At 44.4% G+C, this 18,325-nt stretch overlaps 1 protein-coding gene across 5 annotated transcripts in view; it reads left to right on the top strand.

Annotated features, from left to right (window-relative positions):
* The window catches only part of Cntrl (centriolin), a 72,113-nt gene that overhangs the window by 28,667 nt on the left and 25,121 nt on the right, over positions 1–18,325 (top strand). For 3 of the 5 annotated variants that reach the window (XM_051166939.1, XM_051166941.1, XM_051166942.1), the window contains 11 exons: positions 863–1,039; positions 3,616–3,750; positions 6,964–7,109; positions 7,690–7,897; positions 8,496–8,675; positions 10,745–10,924; positions 12,027–12,143; positions 12,406–12,550; positions 13,001–13,152; positions 15,165–15,339; positions 16,925–17,287. In XM_051166939.1, coding sequence (XP_051022896.1) covers positions 863–1,039; positions 3,616–3,750; positions 6,964–7,109; positions 7,690–7,897; positions 8,496–8,675; positions 10,745–10,924; positions 12,027–12,143; positions 12,406–12,550; positions 13,001–13,152; positions 15,165–15,339; positions 16,925–17,286 — 1,977 coding nt within the window. In that variant the 3' untranslated portion in view covers position 17,287. Of the gene's footprint in view, positions 1–862; positions 1,040–3,615; positions 3,751–6,963; positions 7,110–7,689; positions 7,898–8,495; positions 8,676–10,744; positions 10,925–12,026; positions 12,144–12,405; positions 12,551–13,000; positions 13,153–15,164; positions 15,340–16,924; positions 17,288–18,325 lie in introns of those variants that run through there. The other 2 variants (XM_051166943.1, XM_051166940.1) reach the window with 2 other exon arrangements.

Here is an 18,325-nt window from a genome sequence, read left to right as displayed (position 1 = left end):
ATCTTCCTGTTTATTTAGTGTAGTTTGAGTTAATTCTTTCATATCTAAAAAAAAAAAATAGGTGGAACCAGGTGTGGTGGAACATGCCTTTTAATCCCAGCACTCGGGAGGCAGAGGCTGGTGGATCGCTGAGTTCAAGGTCAGCCTGGTTTATAAAGTGAGTTTAGGACAGCCAGAGCTACATAGAAACAAACAAAGTGGAAATTGTATACTAACGCATGAAGGTGTGCCACCATAGGAGCTGAGCTTTGAAAGTGTTCGCCTTTCTTAGTGGCTAACACTGAGGATGTTGTTAGTCCTCAGTCCAGTTACTGCCATCTTTAGAATGCTAGTCCTTTCTTGTTCTTTTGGTTTAATCAGAAAAATGTGGGCTTCGCAGTCAGAGATGGAAGTCCACAGCCCACCTCCTTTTTCTAACTCCACAGTGCTGTGATCACTGAGGTGGCTCTTCTGTTGCTTACCGATACACTGTAAGTTGCCTTCCAGGCCTACTCTGAAGATATGATGAAACAGAATGTAAAAACACAAAGTCCGGGGAAGAACAGGCCTTGTTACACTTAATTACTCTCTTTTTTGTAATTGTTTCCCACTCCTGTCTCTCTCATATGCTTTAAGACTAGAGTGGCACACAAAATTGGAAAGCAACATGTTGGAACCTTAAATTTTCAGGTGACATTTAGTAGGCAAGTCTGTATTTCAACTTGGATATGCCAGCATGACACCACATCCTGTTGTTTATAAAGTCTGTCTGTGCTGGGCAGTAGCAGTTGGCCAGCATTTGATGCTTGGGTTAGTTATAGCGGCTTGCAGATGCTTATGCAGCACTCAGCATGCTGCATTTAAACATGCTAAACTTTTGCAGGAGCTTGCAGAGCTAGAAAGTGCCCTCCAGGAACAGCATGAGGTAAATGCATCCCTGCAGCAAGCCCAGGGAGATCTCAGCGCCTATGAAGCTGAGCTAGAGACTCAGCTAAAACTAAAAGATGCTGAAACCAGCCAGCTCAAGCAGGAGTTGGAGAAACTCCGCAGGCTTACTCAGGTAAGTAAGAACACATGCCAGGTACTGTGTCATCTGTCCTCTCTTGAGAGAGCATCTCACTATGTAGTGTAGCCCAGGCTGGCCTGGGATTCACGGAAGTTGTCCTGCCTTAGCTTCATAGTGCTGGGTTACAGGCATGAGCCACTGTACCTGGCACAGGCTTAATATTAGATATTTTTAGTATAATGGATACGAATTGATGGAACACATGGAAGTGCATATTTTGAGAGTCTGATGTCCTGAGTTCAGACAGTATCCCTGTATAAAATGTAGGCAGATCCTGTCAGGGCTGCAAGCACCACAGCCTGTTCCTCTATTAGATAGTAGATGGTGAGATGGAGGAGATAATGGGCAGTAAAGCCTTGGTAGTTAGTATTTGCTAAATCCTAGTTGTCTCAGAATACTTTTAAAGAGTGTCTATTTAAGTTGATACTAAATTTTAGTTTGCTATTTCCTTTTATGATTGGTTGAAAGATCTACTGGTTTGTTATACTTGCAAGTCAGAGAAAATACTATCCATCCAATGAGTATTATCCTTTAGGGCTGGAGAAGTGGCTCAGAGGTTAAGAGCTTTGGCTGTTCTTCCAGAGCTCCTGAGTTCACTTCCTAGCAACCAGTTGGTGCCTCACAGCCATCTAAAATGAGATCTGGTACCCTCTTCTGGCCTGCAGGCGAACACTGCAGGTGAATGTTGTGCACATAATACATAAATAAATCTTTAAAAATAAAGAAATAAGTAAATAAATATTGGCCTTTGAGGATCTGTCCTGAGGAGTTGTAGTCCAGCAAGTGAAACAGGTGAGAGAGATAGAAAGGAAGAGATTCTGAAAGGCAGATAGTCGTGGGTAACCACCCGTTAGGCGTCCTGCCTCAGCTGTGGCTTGGGGGTAAGTAGGAGTGAAAGAAACGGGGAGGGGAGAGGGCTGTGACCTTGACAAAGCCTAGGGAGAAGTGAAGTGCTCAGGTATCTTCAGACCTAAGGACAAAAGAAGAGTGAAGAAAGAAGGTAAACATTAAAAGCAGAAAGGTAGAGGGAGGCCAGATATAGCATATTCTTTCTTAGAGTGAGAATACAGTTTGGGGAGCTGAAGAGATGGCTCAGCAGTTAAGATCTTCTAGAGGACCCAGCACCCACATGGTGGCTCACAGCCTTCCGTAACTCCTGTTCCAGGGCATTGGCTGGCCTCCTCTGGCCTCTGCAGGCACCAGGCATGCACGTGGTATACAGACATCGATGCCAGCAAATACAAACACATAAAACATAAGAGCACATGCTGCAGTGTCTGTGTGATTAGGAAAGGAATAAAAAATAGGACTTGTATTGTAATGACTAATGTTGTGTTATTTACTTACCAGAGATCAGTATCTTGCCAAGTATAAGGATTGTATTTTTCAAGAGCACTAAGTTTTATAAAACCCTTGGCAGGATCAGATTAACAGAAAACAGCAGGTGGGGGGAAAACGACATGAGTAAATGTTTGTTTGTTTTAATAACAGTAAATAAAATTTCTAAATTCTATCTCTTTAGAATGAATTCCTTTCCCCCCACCCCCAAGTCTGCCCTACCTAGTTTGAGTGATGTTATCTTTTATACTTGACTTTATTTTTGGTAAGTCTTGACCAAAATGTTATAAGAACCTTAACGTTCACTTGGTATTGGTCACCCGGATTGGGCTTCAGGCCACATAGAAAGTACAGGGTCTGGTCTCTTGGATTGGTGCGCTTTAGTTCAATGAAGCCATTGTGCAGCATGTTAGATGCAGATTCCATAGATACTCTGACCTGTCAAATCTGAGATGGGGCTGGTCATCTGCTGTTTTGTTTTATTTTGTTGTTTCTTCCTTCTTCCCTCTCTCCCTCCTTTGTTCTTTCCTTCTTTTTCTTTCCTTCCTTCTCCCTTTCTTTCCTCTTTTCTTCCCTCCCTACCCTTATTTTCTCTCTTCCTTTGTCTTTTTCTCTCTTTCTTTCTTTTTCTTTGAGACCAGGTCTCATTTTGTAGCCCAGACCAGCCTCTCACTCCTCCCGCCTCAGCCTCCCAAGTGCTGGGATTATAAATAAGTACCACCAGGCCAAGCTTCATCTGCATTTTCAAAAACTATGTGTATGAGCATTGCCTGCATGTATGTCTGTGTATCACATGCATTCTTGGTAAGCTGCAAAAAAACTAATCCCCTGGATCTGAAGTTAGACAGTTGTGAGCCACCATGTGGGAGCGTGGAATTGATGCCAGGACCTCAGGAAGAGCAACCAGTGCTCTTAACCACTGAGCCATCTCTTCAGCTCCCTCATTTTTAATAGGTAAATGAAATTATTTTGATACAGGTATTTGAGGACCACGGGGACTGCCTTGAAGATTCTGATGGGCTATCCAGGCTGAGCTAATTCTGATATGCATTCCTTATTAAATATTAAAGTCCAAGAGATGTGTGGAAAAATGATGTTGGGTTTTTCAAGTTTCAGAGTATAAATTTAGAACTGTTGCAGTGTACTTTACACGTGTATGTATACCTCTGCTGTTTTCCACCATAAACTACCACTGTTTTGCATTTTGATATCTTTGCTTCTTCTGACAATAGCTAGAGCAATCGGCACTTCACACAGAACTGGAGAAAGAAAGACAGTCCCTCAGGGATGCCCTGGGCAAAGCCCAGTCCTCAGAAGAGAAGCAACAGGAGAACAGTGAGCTCCGTGCACAGCTTAAGCAGCTGCAGGTAAAAACCTGTGCTTGTGGCCAGCAGTGGTAACACATCTTTAATCCCAGCACTTGGGAGGCAGAAGCAGGTAGATCTCTGAGTCTGAGGCCAGCTTGAACAGCCAGGCCACACAGAGAAACCCTATCTCGAAAAACCAAACCAAACCAATCAAACAAACAAAAATCTATGCTCGTACGTCTTTACTCAGTCATTTAGCAGCCTGCTCTGACATGTACTAAGCAGCTTGAATTATTAGGTAAAAAAAACCACCATAGCCTCTCTTTCTTTGGAACACTGCTTGCTGAGTACTGGGATTAAAACTGTGTGCCACCCTGCCTGACCTTTTCCCTTTCCTTCCTTCTTTCTTTCTTTCTTTCTTTCTTTCTTTCTTTCAAGATTTCTTAACTATAAACAGTTCTCACAATCTTCTCAGTAAAGATACTATTAAAAATGTTTCAGTTTTTCATCTTTGTCTGGGATCATACAGATCCCTCTGTGTTTGGAGTGTTTCCTGGATTGTTTTTATTTTTAATATGAAAATTTTAAATGATCACAAAAACAGAATAATTCCTTTGATCCACTGCCTGATTTATTCTATTATTAACATTGTCTCAGTTTAATATACCTTTTTCTTTGAAATATTTTAAAGAATAATTCAAATTGGGAGTAGTGGCTTCTGTCTTTAATTCAGCACTCTGAAGACAGAGGCAGGTGAATCTTTGTGATTTCAAGGTCAGCCTGGTCTACATAGTGAGTTCCAGGACTATAGCGCTACATAGAGAGACCCTGTCTCAAAAAAGAAAAGACAAGCCCAATATATTTTCACATAGAAATACTTAATATGCAACTCTTACTGAAAAGAACTAAAATCAAGTCTTCAAGAACCTTACTCTAAGATATAAACAGAAGTTAACTTCCCAAGCCTGGTGCTTACCGTGGTCTGCCTTAGTTAGAACTAGATCCTACTTGGCCTTCCGGCCTGATGTAGATAGAGTACAGCTTATACCACTCTTGTCTTTTTCAAAACTCAGTTCGCCAAAACAAACTCATGGTAGCCCTAGAAGAAGATAGCTGGCTATTGTTTGACAAACTTATCCTGGGAAGACACAACACACACGTCTGCTCACCCCAGATAGGGTTAAGTAGACAGACCAAAGGCCAGATACCACCGAAGTCCAACTTGGTGAACCAATGAATTTTGTTGAGGTTAGTTACAGGAATATGGGTAAGGGGTTACTTAACCGGAGTAGAGATGTCTTAAAGACAGCTGCATCACCAAGGCCCACCCCAGCATAGGTGACCGCTCACAGAAACTGGGGACCTGGAGCACACTGCACAGCGTGCAGGCATCTCTTTCCAGGTGACTCAGTTATTCTAAGCCTCTTTAGGCAGCTGGTGTGATGAAGAGTCGTTTTGCAGCTTAGCTCTGCTCTCTCTGACTAGGGAAGGGCCTAGGGAATCTGTCAGATTCAGGAACTTCCTGCGGCTGTTTTGAATTCTTTACTTTCCTGCTTAAGGAGCTTCCCTGAAGGATGGAGTGTTTCAATCTAGGAGGAAACTATTATCAAAACACTTGCTAAGAGTCAAAGTCATTTGATCAGTCTTTTAGAGACTCAGTGGCTCTCTCTTTTTCCCTACTTCTCTGTGTATCATAGTTGGCACAGCCTGAACCCCCAGTTCTGAGTTGATGTGTTGTTTGAGATCCAACTCTTGCACAGACTTTACATGTACTGTATCTTGCTTCAATTATGAAGACAGCAAGAACCCATTTTCTGGGTCATCGGTGGACTGACTGGCCTTGAGTCAGATCACCTGTGGCCAGGATTAGGCAGTACAGTTGTCCTTTGGTTTATAATGGGGTTATGTCCTGACAAATCTACTGCAAGTTGAAAATAACATGTCTCAAATGCATTTACTATACCTAACCTGAAAATCACACTTCAGCCTCATTATCCTCAATGTGCTTATAATAGTGCAATCTTGAAGCTTGAACTCAGGCCAGCTCAGGTGTGACAACCATGGTTCTGGTAGGCTCTACCCTTCTCTCCCATTCCCTGGCCTTCCAAACCATTAGATTACATTCCTGAAGCTAGCCCCAAGGTCAGTTCCCTTACTAGGGCACTTCCTCTTCCTGGGACTGACTCTCAAGGTCCAGCTATCAAAGTATTAAAATCCAACAATCAGAAGCCTTCTTTGGCTCACCTAATTAACATACCCAATCAAAATATACCACTGCATTGTAGCCCATTCTAGTATAGACCTTCCCTTTTTCTCTTCTTAAAAATTACCCCTGCGGGCTGGAGAGATGGCTCAGAGGTTAAGAATACTAGCTGTTCTTCTAACGGTCTTGAGTTCAATTCCCAGCAACCACATGGAGGCTCACAACCATCTATAATGAGATCTGGTGCCCTCTTCTGGCCTGCTGGCACACATGCACGCAGAATACTGTATAAATCTATCTTTTTAGAAAATTACACCTGCAAGGTCAGAAAGCAGCTGCTTTAACTTTTCTGTGATCTCTCTGTGAAAATAGGTATTTGGATGTGGTTTGTGCCTAATCCAGGGTCTGAAAGGGAACCCCACTGTGCAGAGGTTCTCTTCACATTTAGTATAGTAAGAAAAAGCTACCCTAACACAAAGCTAATTTATAATAAAATATTGAGTCTCTCATGTGATTTACCAGAAACATAACGATATATATAAAAACAAGACAGAATGTAAAGAATACGGCGACCGGGTGCACTGCCGTGTTACTGCTACCCTGAGGGCCCGGCTTGTCCAGGAGCTGGGGCTACTTGCCTCCACACAGTAGGGGAGAGAACTGCAAAGTCTGGTTTCTTCTGAAAGTTGAAAAACTGTAAAGTAGGGGAGGACAGTCTGTTGTCCAGAGAAGGCTGTCTTAGGGTAAGGAGAGGGACAGATGAGACCTAGATGTCACAGGCACTTAAAAGTGTATTTGCCATTTTAGCTCCTCTGTTGTCATTAACAGTGCTACAGTGGATTTGAAGTGGAGCAATCCCGAGGGGATTACAGGCGGTCAAGGAATAACATTCATCATTCAGAACATAGAAACATTTTTCTTCATACCGTGGGAACGTTTTAGCAATTCTTTTCATTTGAAAGATACATCATATGAATTTCATTGTGTGGTCAAGATCTGTTCAAGTATTTGTTAATAATAAATATTTGATGGCAGATAACACCTCCTCTCCGTTTCACTCCTACACACAGGATGACAATGACCTATTAAAGCAGCAGCTGAAGGATTTCCAGAATCACCTCAACCATGTGGTTGATGGTCTGATTCATCCAGAGGAAGTAGCAGCTCGTGTAGACGAGCTGAGGAGAAAGTTGAAACTAGGAGCTGGGGAAATGAGGTAAGGAGAAGCAGGAACGAGTTAGAAGGGGCCTTCCTACCTGAGAGCTAGCCAGCCGTGAGCTCCCTCCTCAGGCTGTGTATGGCTGACTGATGCTTCTGAAAGACTATGATGCAAGATTGCCTAATTCTAATAATAGCGTTAAGGTATTTAAGACTCTCTTTCGAAGGTTCGTTGTGTCAGCAGAGCCATAGTATGCAGCTTTGGCAGGGAATAAGTACAAAACCAGCACACTGCTGAGTTTGCGGACACTTACCCATAGCCTGTGTCTTCAGAGCAGCAGCTGAGAAAAATGCTGCAACTCATACCAGTCCCTTCACATAGTGCATTCTATTCTTTTTTGTTGTTGTTGTTGTTTGTTTTTTGAGACAGGGTCTCTCTGTGTCTTCCTTGGCTGTCCTGGACTCACTTTGTAGACCAGGCTGGCTTCGAACTCACAGCGATGATCCACCTGCCTCTGCTTCCCGAGTGCTGGGATTACAGGCGCCACCACACCCGGCAGTGCTTTCTATTCTTAATGTTAACATGTTTTCATCAAATTAAATGTCAAATGTATACCATCTTGTTTTTTCCCCCTTAGAATCCATAGTCCTTCAGACATCTTAGGGAAAAGTCTTGCTGATCTGCAGAAACAGTTCAGTGAAATCCTTGCACGATCCCAGTGGGAAAAAGAGGAAGCACAAGGCAGAGAGAGGAAGCTCCATGAAGAAATGGCTCTCCAGCAAGAGACACTGGCAAGTGGACAAGAGGAGTTCAAGCAGGCCTGTGAAAGAGCACTTGAAGCCAGAGTAAGAAAGGGCAGAGGCAGCCAGAGGGCAGCCTTGAGCAAATGTTTTCAGCATGGAAAGTCAGCAAACCCATTGTTATTTTCACTCATAATAACTTTAGTGTGACTAAAATCCAGTTCTGAGTATGGTTATTGATGTCAAAGTCAAGCCTGTTTGTAACAGTGGTTTCCTTGTTTCGAATGCAAGTGAGAGATATTTTATAATGAGCAGATAACTAATACCACACTTGCTAAAATGTAGTGTTATGCCAGAGTCTGTTTTGAACCTACTGATGTTCACATTAAGGCAAACATTCAAATCCTGGAGAATAAGATCAAACCATCTTTGGTCGCTGTTTAGTACAAACCTTGTTATGTTCCCTGGTAAGGAAATGATAGCTTCATGACATTCTTATTTTGCTTAAAACATTATACACACACCCACATACACACATATGTATGTGTGTATGTGTTTCCATATGTGTGTGTATGTATATATAAGCACGCAGGAGATGCAGGTGGGAATGTCACATGTTTAAGGCTAGCTTGGGCTGTATACCAACAGCCTGTCTCAAAAAAAAAAAAAAAAAAAAAGAATTCTTAATTTTATTTCCTCACAGATTAAGTTTGATAAAAGGCAGCATAATGCAAGAATCCAGCAATTAGAAAATGAAATTCACTATTTGCAAGAGAACCTAAAAAGTATGGAAGAAATCCAAGGCCTTACAGACCTCCAGCTTCAGGAAGCAGACGAAGAGAAGGAAAGAATTCTGGCTCAACTCCAGGAGTTAGAGAAGAAGGTGGGAAATCTAGAAAAGTAAGGGACCTGCTTGCCAGGTCCTGTCCCTGGTGACAGGATCAGTGGCAGGGAGCACACTCAGCTCTGTGTTGCTGGCACAGTGCTGAACGGGACCTCATACCAGGTACTTGTTGCTCGGTCATGGTCCTGAGTGTGTCTCGATGGAGGGAAACGCGGCTTGGAGAAGGGCGAGCCAGCGCTAGGCCGTTTAGGTGATCCTTAACAAATGATAAGAATGAGATGAGCTCTGCACCTTAGACACTGTGCCCACCTGGGTGTATCCGTGGGAATCACTTTAAAGTCCTCATTTCCCTTTCTAATACCCTGGCTTCTCTTGTAGCGTTTTCACCCCAGTGTCATCTCCTGAGTCACAGTCAGAAACTTCACTCAGCACTTCTGAAACCACAGACTGCCGTGTCTGCCTCTAATCACAGCCTCTTTGTGCGAATAACCCGTTTCCAGCCTCCTCAAGCTCCTGGCTCTTCAGCCTCTAGCTTCTCAGCCTCTGCTTTCCTTCTAGTCCAGCCTAAAATCCACAGCCAATTAAACTGAGTCTCTTCACCCATAAATAGCTTCAAGTTCCTTGTCTTTTTTTTTTTTTCTTCCATTTCACTTTTCCTTCGGGTCTGCATGTCCTGGGGAAAGTGGAGCATCATCCTCCAACACAGTGGCGTCATTACAGCCTCACTGTCACATTTCACATGGCATCAGTCTTCACCAGTAAAGCACCCCACCCCCATCTCGCTGTGTGATGGATGCCTCCTTTCTTTCATCTGCCGTGTCTGTCTCCATCTCAGCAAGCGATGTATCCCATAGCAACCCCTTAGTCTGCAAGTCCTGTTGACTTCACCACGCTTGTCTAACCATAACCCTCCTTCTGGACAGCTGCTCTGGCTACCTAGCCGACTCCCTGATTCTACACTGTTCCACAGAGCAACCAGCTGCCCTTTGTAAAATGGGGAAATGGCTATATTCAGTCCCATCTCCTCTCCTAATCGCCACTGTTAAAGGCCAAACTTGTTAAGCCTGAGACCCTGTGTGATGTGTCCATTTCAGTGCCCTCACAAATGTCAAGGTCTTCACCAACATATATAAGCCTTGTACAGTTATTTTGAAGGTTGTGCCAAGAAATAAGATTGGGGATTGGGAAGTTGCTGGTTTAAATAGTATTTATTTTATGTGTGGGATGTTTGTCTGTGTGTATGTCTATGCACCACATGCATTCCTGGTGCCTCCTGAGGCCACAGAGGCTGTTGGATTCCCAGGAACTGGAGTTACAGATGGTTGTGAGCTGCCAGGTGGGTGCTGGGAATCTAACCCAGGTCATCTGGAGCAGGATCCAATGCCCTTAACTTCTGAGCCATGTTTCTAGCCCAAGAATCTTTGCCTTTGTTTTTGTTTTTAAAAAGATGTATTTATTTTATGTATATGACTTCTCTGCCTGCATGTACACCTGCAGGCCAGAAGAGGGCGTCAGATCACATTATAGATGGCTGTGAGCCACCATGTGGTTGCTGGGAATTGAACTCACGACCTTTGGAAGAGCAGTCAGTGCTTTTAACTGCTGAGCCATCTCTCCAGGGCCCCTAGCCCAAGAATCTTAACTAAGAGAAACAGTATTTTAAAATTTTTATGTGTGTTGGGAGCAGTGCTGACAATCATGAGGATGAGAGTTCTGAGTCTAACAACCCACACAACAAACAGGTGTCTTGCATCCACCTGCAGGAGCTGTGAGGAAAGCGGAAACAAGATGCTAGGCCTTGATGGCTCCAGTCTAGCCAAGAAAACACAGGCCCCAAGAAAAATTCTGTCTCAAAGGACTCAGTGGGAAGTGATAGGGAAGGACATATGATGCCTCTTCTGGCCTCTACATCTACACACATGTGTATACTCACTCACACACACACACACAGTTTTTCTCTCTTTTGAAGTGAATATTCGGTGACTATTTATGAAGCGTCTAGTATGCGTCAGGTGCTGTTCTAGACATGGGCCTATATCCAGGTACAGCCTGGCTCTCTTGGAGCTGGCGTCTCAGTGCATTGCCTCTGAACGATTCTTCTATTGCAGAAGAAGCATGAAGATGCTAAGTCTCAGGAGCAGTTTCTTGGTTTGGATAAAGAACTGAAGAGTCTGAAGAAAGCTGTGGCTGCTTCTGATAAACTAGCTGCAGCTGAGCTCACCATTGCTAAAGACCAGCTCAAGTCCCTGCATGGGACAGTTATGAGAATTAATCAGGAGCGAGCAGAGGTTAGTCCATACAGTTGGTCAGTTGGGACGTCTTCATCACACTGTCTCAAAAATACAGCAGCGTGCCATTACTGATCATTGGCACAAACTTCGGTCATCTTACAAACTGCCGTGACACTGTCTGCTTTTCCTGCAACCCAGTGCTTATATTCCATCACAACCCTCAGGAATTTATTTGGAACCATCAAATGAATATCAAAGGATAGCAGTCTCCTTAGAGCAGTCACTGCGAGTATGTGCTTGGATTCAAGTATGGAAGGCTCACCATTCAGTCCCTCTGAGCCTCAAATTTTGTTTTCCTTTCTATTTTCTTCTTGTTTGTTTGCTTTATTTTTGTATGTGTGTGTATATATACACACACACATACATATACATACATGCATGCATGCATACATACATAGTGTTTTGCTTACATGTACACCTGCAGGACAGAAGAGGACACCAGATCTCATTATAGATGGTTGTGAGCACGGTGTGGTTGCTGGGAATTGAACTCAGGACCTTTGGAAGAACAGCTAGTACTCTCAACCTCTGAGCCTTTTCTCCAGCCCCTGTTTTTGTTTTTTGAGATAGGATCTCTCTATGTAGCCCTGTTGTCCTAGAACTGGCTATGGAGCCCATGTTGGCCTAAAACTTGGCTATGTCGGCCAGGTTGGCCTGCACCTCAGGGGGATCCATTAGCTCTGCCTTTCACGTGCTGGGGTTAAAGGTGTGTGCCACTATGCTCATCTTGAGCCTTAAATGTTTATTTTGTGTATGTACATGAGAATCTTGTACCATGCAGGCTGTTAGTGCTCTGCATGGAGTGTTGGTTATCGTGCTCCTGGGACACAGATTTTAATGAGCTGAGATAGTAGATCCTAGGAGGAAGACACAACAAATGAGAACCCAGAAAGACAGCCATGGGAAAGTAGCATAATGGAGAGGAAGTCCTTATTCCTCATGCTGAACCCTCTGCTTGCCCGGGCTAGGTCAGGCTTCGTGCCACATGTGCAGGAGTAAGCCAGGCTGGTAATAGGGTGGGAGCAGGGGCTCACTCTGAGAGGAAGAGACTGGAGAGGAGGATTCACGACAGCAGCGTCTTGTCCCTTTCTGTCCATAGGAGCTACAGGAGGCAGAGAAGTTGAGCAGAAAGGCCACGCAAGCAGCCAGGGACCTGACCCGAGCTGAGGCGGAGATCGAGCTGCTACAACACCTTCTCAGGGGGAGAGAGGGGCAGGTCAGTGCTGCTGCCTGCAGCTGCCCTCTTGCTAGCTCCTAGGTTGCTAAGGTGATGGCTGAAAGCACACTGAAGTACACTCAGTAGGCAGCACTTCAGCCTCGCCTATGCAGTGCCGTGAAAATGAAAAAGGTGTGATGGCTTCCTCACTGGCAAAATGTACACAAAAACAAGGTTAAATGTGTCTAGGTGTGCTCACTGACAACTTTGTGTCGTCGCTTGGTGAGCTCACTGGCAACTTTGTGTGTGTGGTTTTTAATAGTTCCGAATGGAGATGGAGAATGCAGACCTAGGCTCTAAAGGAGCAAACTCACAGCTGCTAGAGATCGAGGCCCTGAACGAGGCCATGGCGAAGCAAAGGGCTGAAATCACAAGGCTTCGGGATGTGCTGAGCCTCAAAGGGACTGGTAAAGTAATATCGCGCTTTGACTCGGGCTGGTTCTGAAGTTGGAAAACTGAACTGCCTTCTCCTGCCTTTAGAGAAAAGCACTTAGTGAATTCAGGAGGTCAGTGTCATGTCTGATCTAGAGTCACATATCACTGATAAGTTAAACAATCTAAAAAGCAGTTTAAAGTGTGGTGTTTGGGGAATTTGATTATGGAAAGAAAAGGTGAAGACTATAATTTTTAAAAATGTTTATAAATCTGTTTGCTTCTTGTAAATTACCTTATAATCAGTGCACAGCAGGATGTTCTCTTAGTGTTCAGAAAGAATTAATTACCCAGGGGCGAGCTGAGAGTCAGCTTTGGGGACATGGTGGGTTCTGCTGGCGCTCATGGAGTCTTCTTTTCTGTGTTGGGAGAGAAAGCATGCCTGTGAGTGCATGGTAGCCTCATGCAGTGGTTTTCCTCTGCAGATAAAAAAGGAGGCATTGACAGCGTCCTAGAGGAGATTGCTGAGCTCCGGCATGAAGTTTCTGCTCAGAACGAGTACATCAGCAGCATGGCAGATCCCTTCAGAGGACAAGGCTGTTGGTATTTTATGCCACCACCACCATCATCATCAAAAGTAGGAATTCTGCGTTGCTAGTAGTATACTGAATTTTCTTGAAAGTGACAATTTCTCCTTCCCCAAATTTGTTATCGGATGCTGAAAACACTTCTCTGCTGAGACATACAGTTTGCTTCTTCAGTGTTTGTGTTATTTGAGATCTGAAAATAGAGCTATCCCACAGAAAATCATACTTGCCTTTTCATGGCCAGTGCCAGGAAGTAGATAAAAGGATAGGATGACTTAAGCCCACAGAGCTGAAGGACAATGAGTGTAGAATTGTGCAGAGGTATGGGCAGAGTGATGGAGGCCTAGGTTTCATTTCCTTTTTAGAACAGTCCTTGAGTGATTACCAGCCTAGGCTGTATTAGTACACTGTGATGGAGGATATATCCCTGCACTCAGAACTCATGGGCCGCGCCAGAGGCATTAGAGAGCAGTGATATGCGGTGACAACAGATTGGCAGTAAGCAAGCATACAGTGCAGGGCTTTAAGAGGGAGGAGACAGCTTGTGTAAAGAGGAGGGCCGGTGTGGCCACTGCAAGGAACCTTGTAGGGCTAGACAGTTGGCTAGGAGTGTTGAAGCTAGAGCTGAGGGGCAGATTGGGGCTGTGTTGCATAAGTCTGCCGCTGTGATTAAAGCATGACCAAAGCAGCTTAGGAAGAGACCGTTCGCTGGGCTTGAAATTCCAAAGAGCCTGCCATGGTGGGGAAGCGGCCAACAGGGACAGAGAGGTGAACGTGCACATTTTGAACCACAAGCACAAGGCAGAGGGAGAGAGTGCACTGGGAGTCCAAAAGGCTTCAAAGTCTCCTCACACAGCGCCACCAACTAGGGATGGACCAGGTGTTCAGACAGGAGCCTACGGGACCTTCTCATTCACACAGTGGCCATCCATTTTAAAAAGGGCCCATTGTATGTGTCATGGGAAAATGAGACTATGGTTAATAGAATCAAGACTTCAGAAGTGTATTCTAGCCAAGCATGGGGCTGGAGTTACAGCTAGGTGAGCTTTCTGTGCGCTGTCTGAATCGCTCAAGTGAAAGATAGAGAGACCAGAGCTAGATGAGTGGAGCTGGGGAGAAGAGATAATATTAAGGAATGAGCTTGGTAGTGAGGAGGAATGGATCCAAGCAGGACATAGCCAAAGCCAAGGCGAGAGTCGGCTGGGAGCAGCAGCAGGGAGCAGCAGCTCAGACAGTAGGGTCCCAGGGCTCTGACCGTAGTCTCAACCAGAACCTACAAGCAGAATCCTCCTCCCAGAAATCTGAAGGAAACCAACACCCGAGTGTAACCAAGGCTGGAGGCCAGAAACAGAAGCAGGAAACACTGTCCGCCTGCGCCAAGTGTGCACTCGGAAACTGGACTCACAGACTGGGGAACAGGGAGAGCAGAAGCACGTGCTCCCAGGGCAGCAGAGCACTGACCTCTAGGTTCCTGGAAGGTGTTTGCTTTCCTTCACCTTAGCTGCTGGGCCCTTGAGGACAAAGCAGAAGAAGAAAAACCACTAGCGGTGGTGAGTGCAGGTAGAAGGAAGACACTTACAACTGATCACTTACAGAGAATTTGCTTTTATTTCTCTCATTGAAAATTGTGGCATAAAATAACCTCAGTCAGACAGCCAGCTAGCATACCTTTACCACTGCAGTACTGTGAGGGAGGACCCCTATTCCCAGAGAAATGCCAGAACAACAGGGTGGGAAATGGACGCTATTCCCTGAGTTTGTAAAGAGAGCCCTTCCCTTTTCACAGAGCAGTCTGACATGGCTGCAGCCATTGCTTACATCGTCCTCCCTGCTCAGCCACACTGCCATGTTAAACAGATGTCAGTAAGCTGAGCCATATGTGTGGACTGTAGATTATAACTGTGTGATCATTTTTTTTGCTTCTGTCTGTGAGAAATGCGAATCATGATAAGCAAATAACATCCTTTCTCACTTTTCATGTATCTCACCTTGGCTGTACACTTGGACACATCAGCCTTTCCATTGGTTAATAGGCAGTGTTCTCCCCTGTCACTTATCTTAGGTTTCCAGCCATAGTTCCCAGGCCACCAAGGACTCTGGTTTGGGTCTAAAGTATACAGCCTCTACTCCTCTTAGAAAACAGCATCCTGAACATCAAGAAAAGAAGGACAGCAGTGGACCTCTGCCTTCTTCGGGATACTGGGTCTATTCACCCATCAGACATAGGCTGCTTAGAGGTAGGTCACACCATACAAGGAGAGTTGCGTTTCTCTTACCCATTCAATAGCCTTTTACTGTTTGCTTGAAATCCACAGGTGCCGTCCACAACTTTTTACCTTACTCTGAGATCCTGTGTGACCGTGTATCAACTAGTAACCTATCTTCCTATAGGTTTTCTGTCTAAAGCAGTGGTTCTCAACCTGTGGGTCACAGGTACTTTGAGGTACCTGCATATTTATTATTCAGAACTAGCAAAACTACAGCTATGAAGTAGTAATGAAAATAACTTCATGGTTGGGGGTCACCACAACACAGGGACCTATAGTAAAGGTCCCACAGCATTAGGAAGGCTAGGAACCACTGATCTAAAGATACTGGCAGCATGCCATGTTCCTCAGGTCTCTACCTTTACATGTGTTTGTTTGCTTTCAGTGCTGTGGGATGAACACAGGCCTGGCTCATGCTAGATCAGCACTCTGCTGCTGAGTTGCACCCTCACCCCTGACCCTCCACATTTAAACCATGTTTCTGTAGTGTCTGCCTTCCTCTTTTCTTTCCCAAACCAGTTTGTCCTCATGGTTTTGTAAGACTGTCCTCTGTGTGGTGCTTGTCTCACTGTCCTTCCTCCATTCCACCTGAGCATGAGCTTGCTTGTGCTTCTGAGTCCTGGGGTATTGGACCATTTATTTTATCAAGGCTTTACATAGTAGCTCTACAGAAATTGTCAGAGTGAGGCTGGAGAGATGGCTCAGCAGTAAAGAGCACTGACTGACTGCTCTTCCAGAGGTCCTGAGTTCACTTTCCAGCAACTAACTACATGGTGGCTCACAACCATCTATAATGTGATCTGATGCCCTCTTCTGGCCTGCAGGGGTACAAGCAGGCAGAACACTGTATACATAATAATATATACATGTATATACATGTAATAATAATACATAATAATAGGTAAATAAATCTTTTTAAAAAATTGTCAGAGTGTAGTCTTCCAGCCTCTGTGCAATGAGGAAGACTTTGATACATCTAAACTCTGTGGCCATGGTCAATTTATTTTGATGCTCTGAGCCTGTTGATCTGTATGACATAATGCTACACTTTGGTGATCTGTTAATTAAGGAAGTATGTGTTGGGATGGGGAGGTAGCGCATTGTTAGTACAAGTCCTGGCGATACAAAGGCAAACAGACAGGAACTGTTTTCTGGGAGAATACTTGGTGTGTGCTTTCTTTATTGCCAGGTTAGCAAACACAGTGCCTGCCTTTAGGGGAAATAAGTAAGAAGTAAGCCATCAAATTAGAGCGCTACATGTCATGGCAATAATTGATTTTGAGCTCTTGTCTCAAAATCTCATAACGCATCTCTGCTGATATTTTAAGTAGCATGAAGCAGATACTCGTGATTGCTATTACTGATAAATAAATAATTAATGGTGGCGAAACATGAAATGTTGGCTGCAGAAAATGCTGCGTATTGATCTGTTTCTCACAACTACAGTTGACTGTTTTTACGGTTCTGTTTTACATCTGTAGTGTCTTGGTAGAAGTGCTGTTGTTTCTTCCTAAGTCTGTTTACCTAGTACCATACTTTGCTGTTTATTTCTTAGAAGATGCAGACAGTGGAGGAGATAGCCAGGAAGAGAGTAGACTGGATGACCAAGAAGAACCCTTATTTGTGCCTCCTCCTGGATATGTAATGTATACTGTGCTTCCTGATGGTTCTCCTGTACCCCAGGGAATGGCCCTATATGCACCATCGCCTCCTTTGCCCAACAACAGCCAACCTCTGGCTCCTGGCACTGTGGTTTATGGCCCACCTCCTGCTGGGGCTCCCATCATATATGGACCTCCTCCCGCCAACTTTGCTGTTCCCTATATCCATGTGGGTGTGCAGCATTGTAGCATCCCAGAGCACCATAACCTGGTAAGTGGGAAATACAACTCTGTCCTCACTGCTCCCAGGACCTGAGATGTACGCACACATGAGTTGACGGATACATGGGTAGACCCCAGAAGTGAGATTATAGGGATGATATTTAAGAACCAAACATTTACTTATTAATATACGATTTTGAAGACGGTAATAAGTTCTTAAGGCCAAAGCCTGGTTTAGCTGTGTTCTAAAATGCTTTCAGTATTAAAACCAACACATTTTTATATGGTTTTTCTATTGTTAGCTGTATGTTAGTGTTTATGTAAAGCTGTCAGATATATGTGAGCATGCTCTACATGTGCATGTTTGCCTGCATATGCAGATACGTATAAACAACATGCAGTGAGTTTGGGTGTGAATGTTATCTGGGTTAGCTGATGATTATTATGATTTTTCAGTTACTTTTATGTGCACATTTGAATTCTGTTTTCCTATTTAACATTAGAAGTAATTAATACCCAGGACTTTATAATTTTAAGATTTTATTAGTTTTAATTACATGTATATGTGTGTCAAGAGGGTGTGAATATGAATGTGGTACCCTCAGAGGTAGAAGTGGGTGTCAGATCCCCTGGAACTGGAGTTATCAGCTTTTGTGAGAAGCCTGGTGTGGGTTCTGAGAGTCCTCTGAAAGAACTGTTGTGTGACAAAACTTTCTGGGAGACACAGCAAAGACATCTACTCACCTGGGTAGAGAGCCTACAGCAGACTGAAAGTATAGATACCACCAAAGTTCAACATAGTGAACCAATGAGTTTTATTGGGGTTACCTACAGGAATAGGGGTGAGGGCATTACATACAGGAGCAGAGATAACTCACAGACAGCTTCATCACCGAGGCCCACTCCAGCACAGCACACAGAGGCCGGGAACCTAGGGCACACAGCCTACAGGCAGCTCGGCCCTTCCCAGGTGCCTCAGCCGGTCTAAACCTCTTCCACACAGCTTAGCTGGTTTCCACCTCTTCCAGGCAGCTGCTCTGAGCTCCAAAGTCTCTTTGCTGCTCTCTGCTTATTTTGGCAGGAAGGGGCCCTGCGAACCCGGTCAGTTTCAGAGACTTCCTGAAGCTACTCTG

Source organism: Acomys russatus, chromosome 24 (genome assembly GCF_903995435.1).
Source record: "Acomys russatus chromosome 24, mAcoRus1.1, whole genome shotgun sequence".
In the NCBI taxonomy this organism is placed as follows: Eukaryota; Metazoa; Chordata; class Mammalia; order Rodentia; family Muridae; genus Acomys; species Acomys russatus.
Note: the sequence above shows the minus strand (reverse complement) of the source record. Positions and strands in the feature narration are given on the sequence as shown.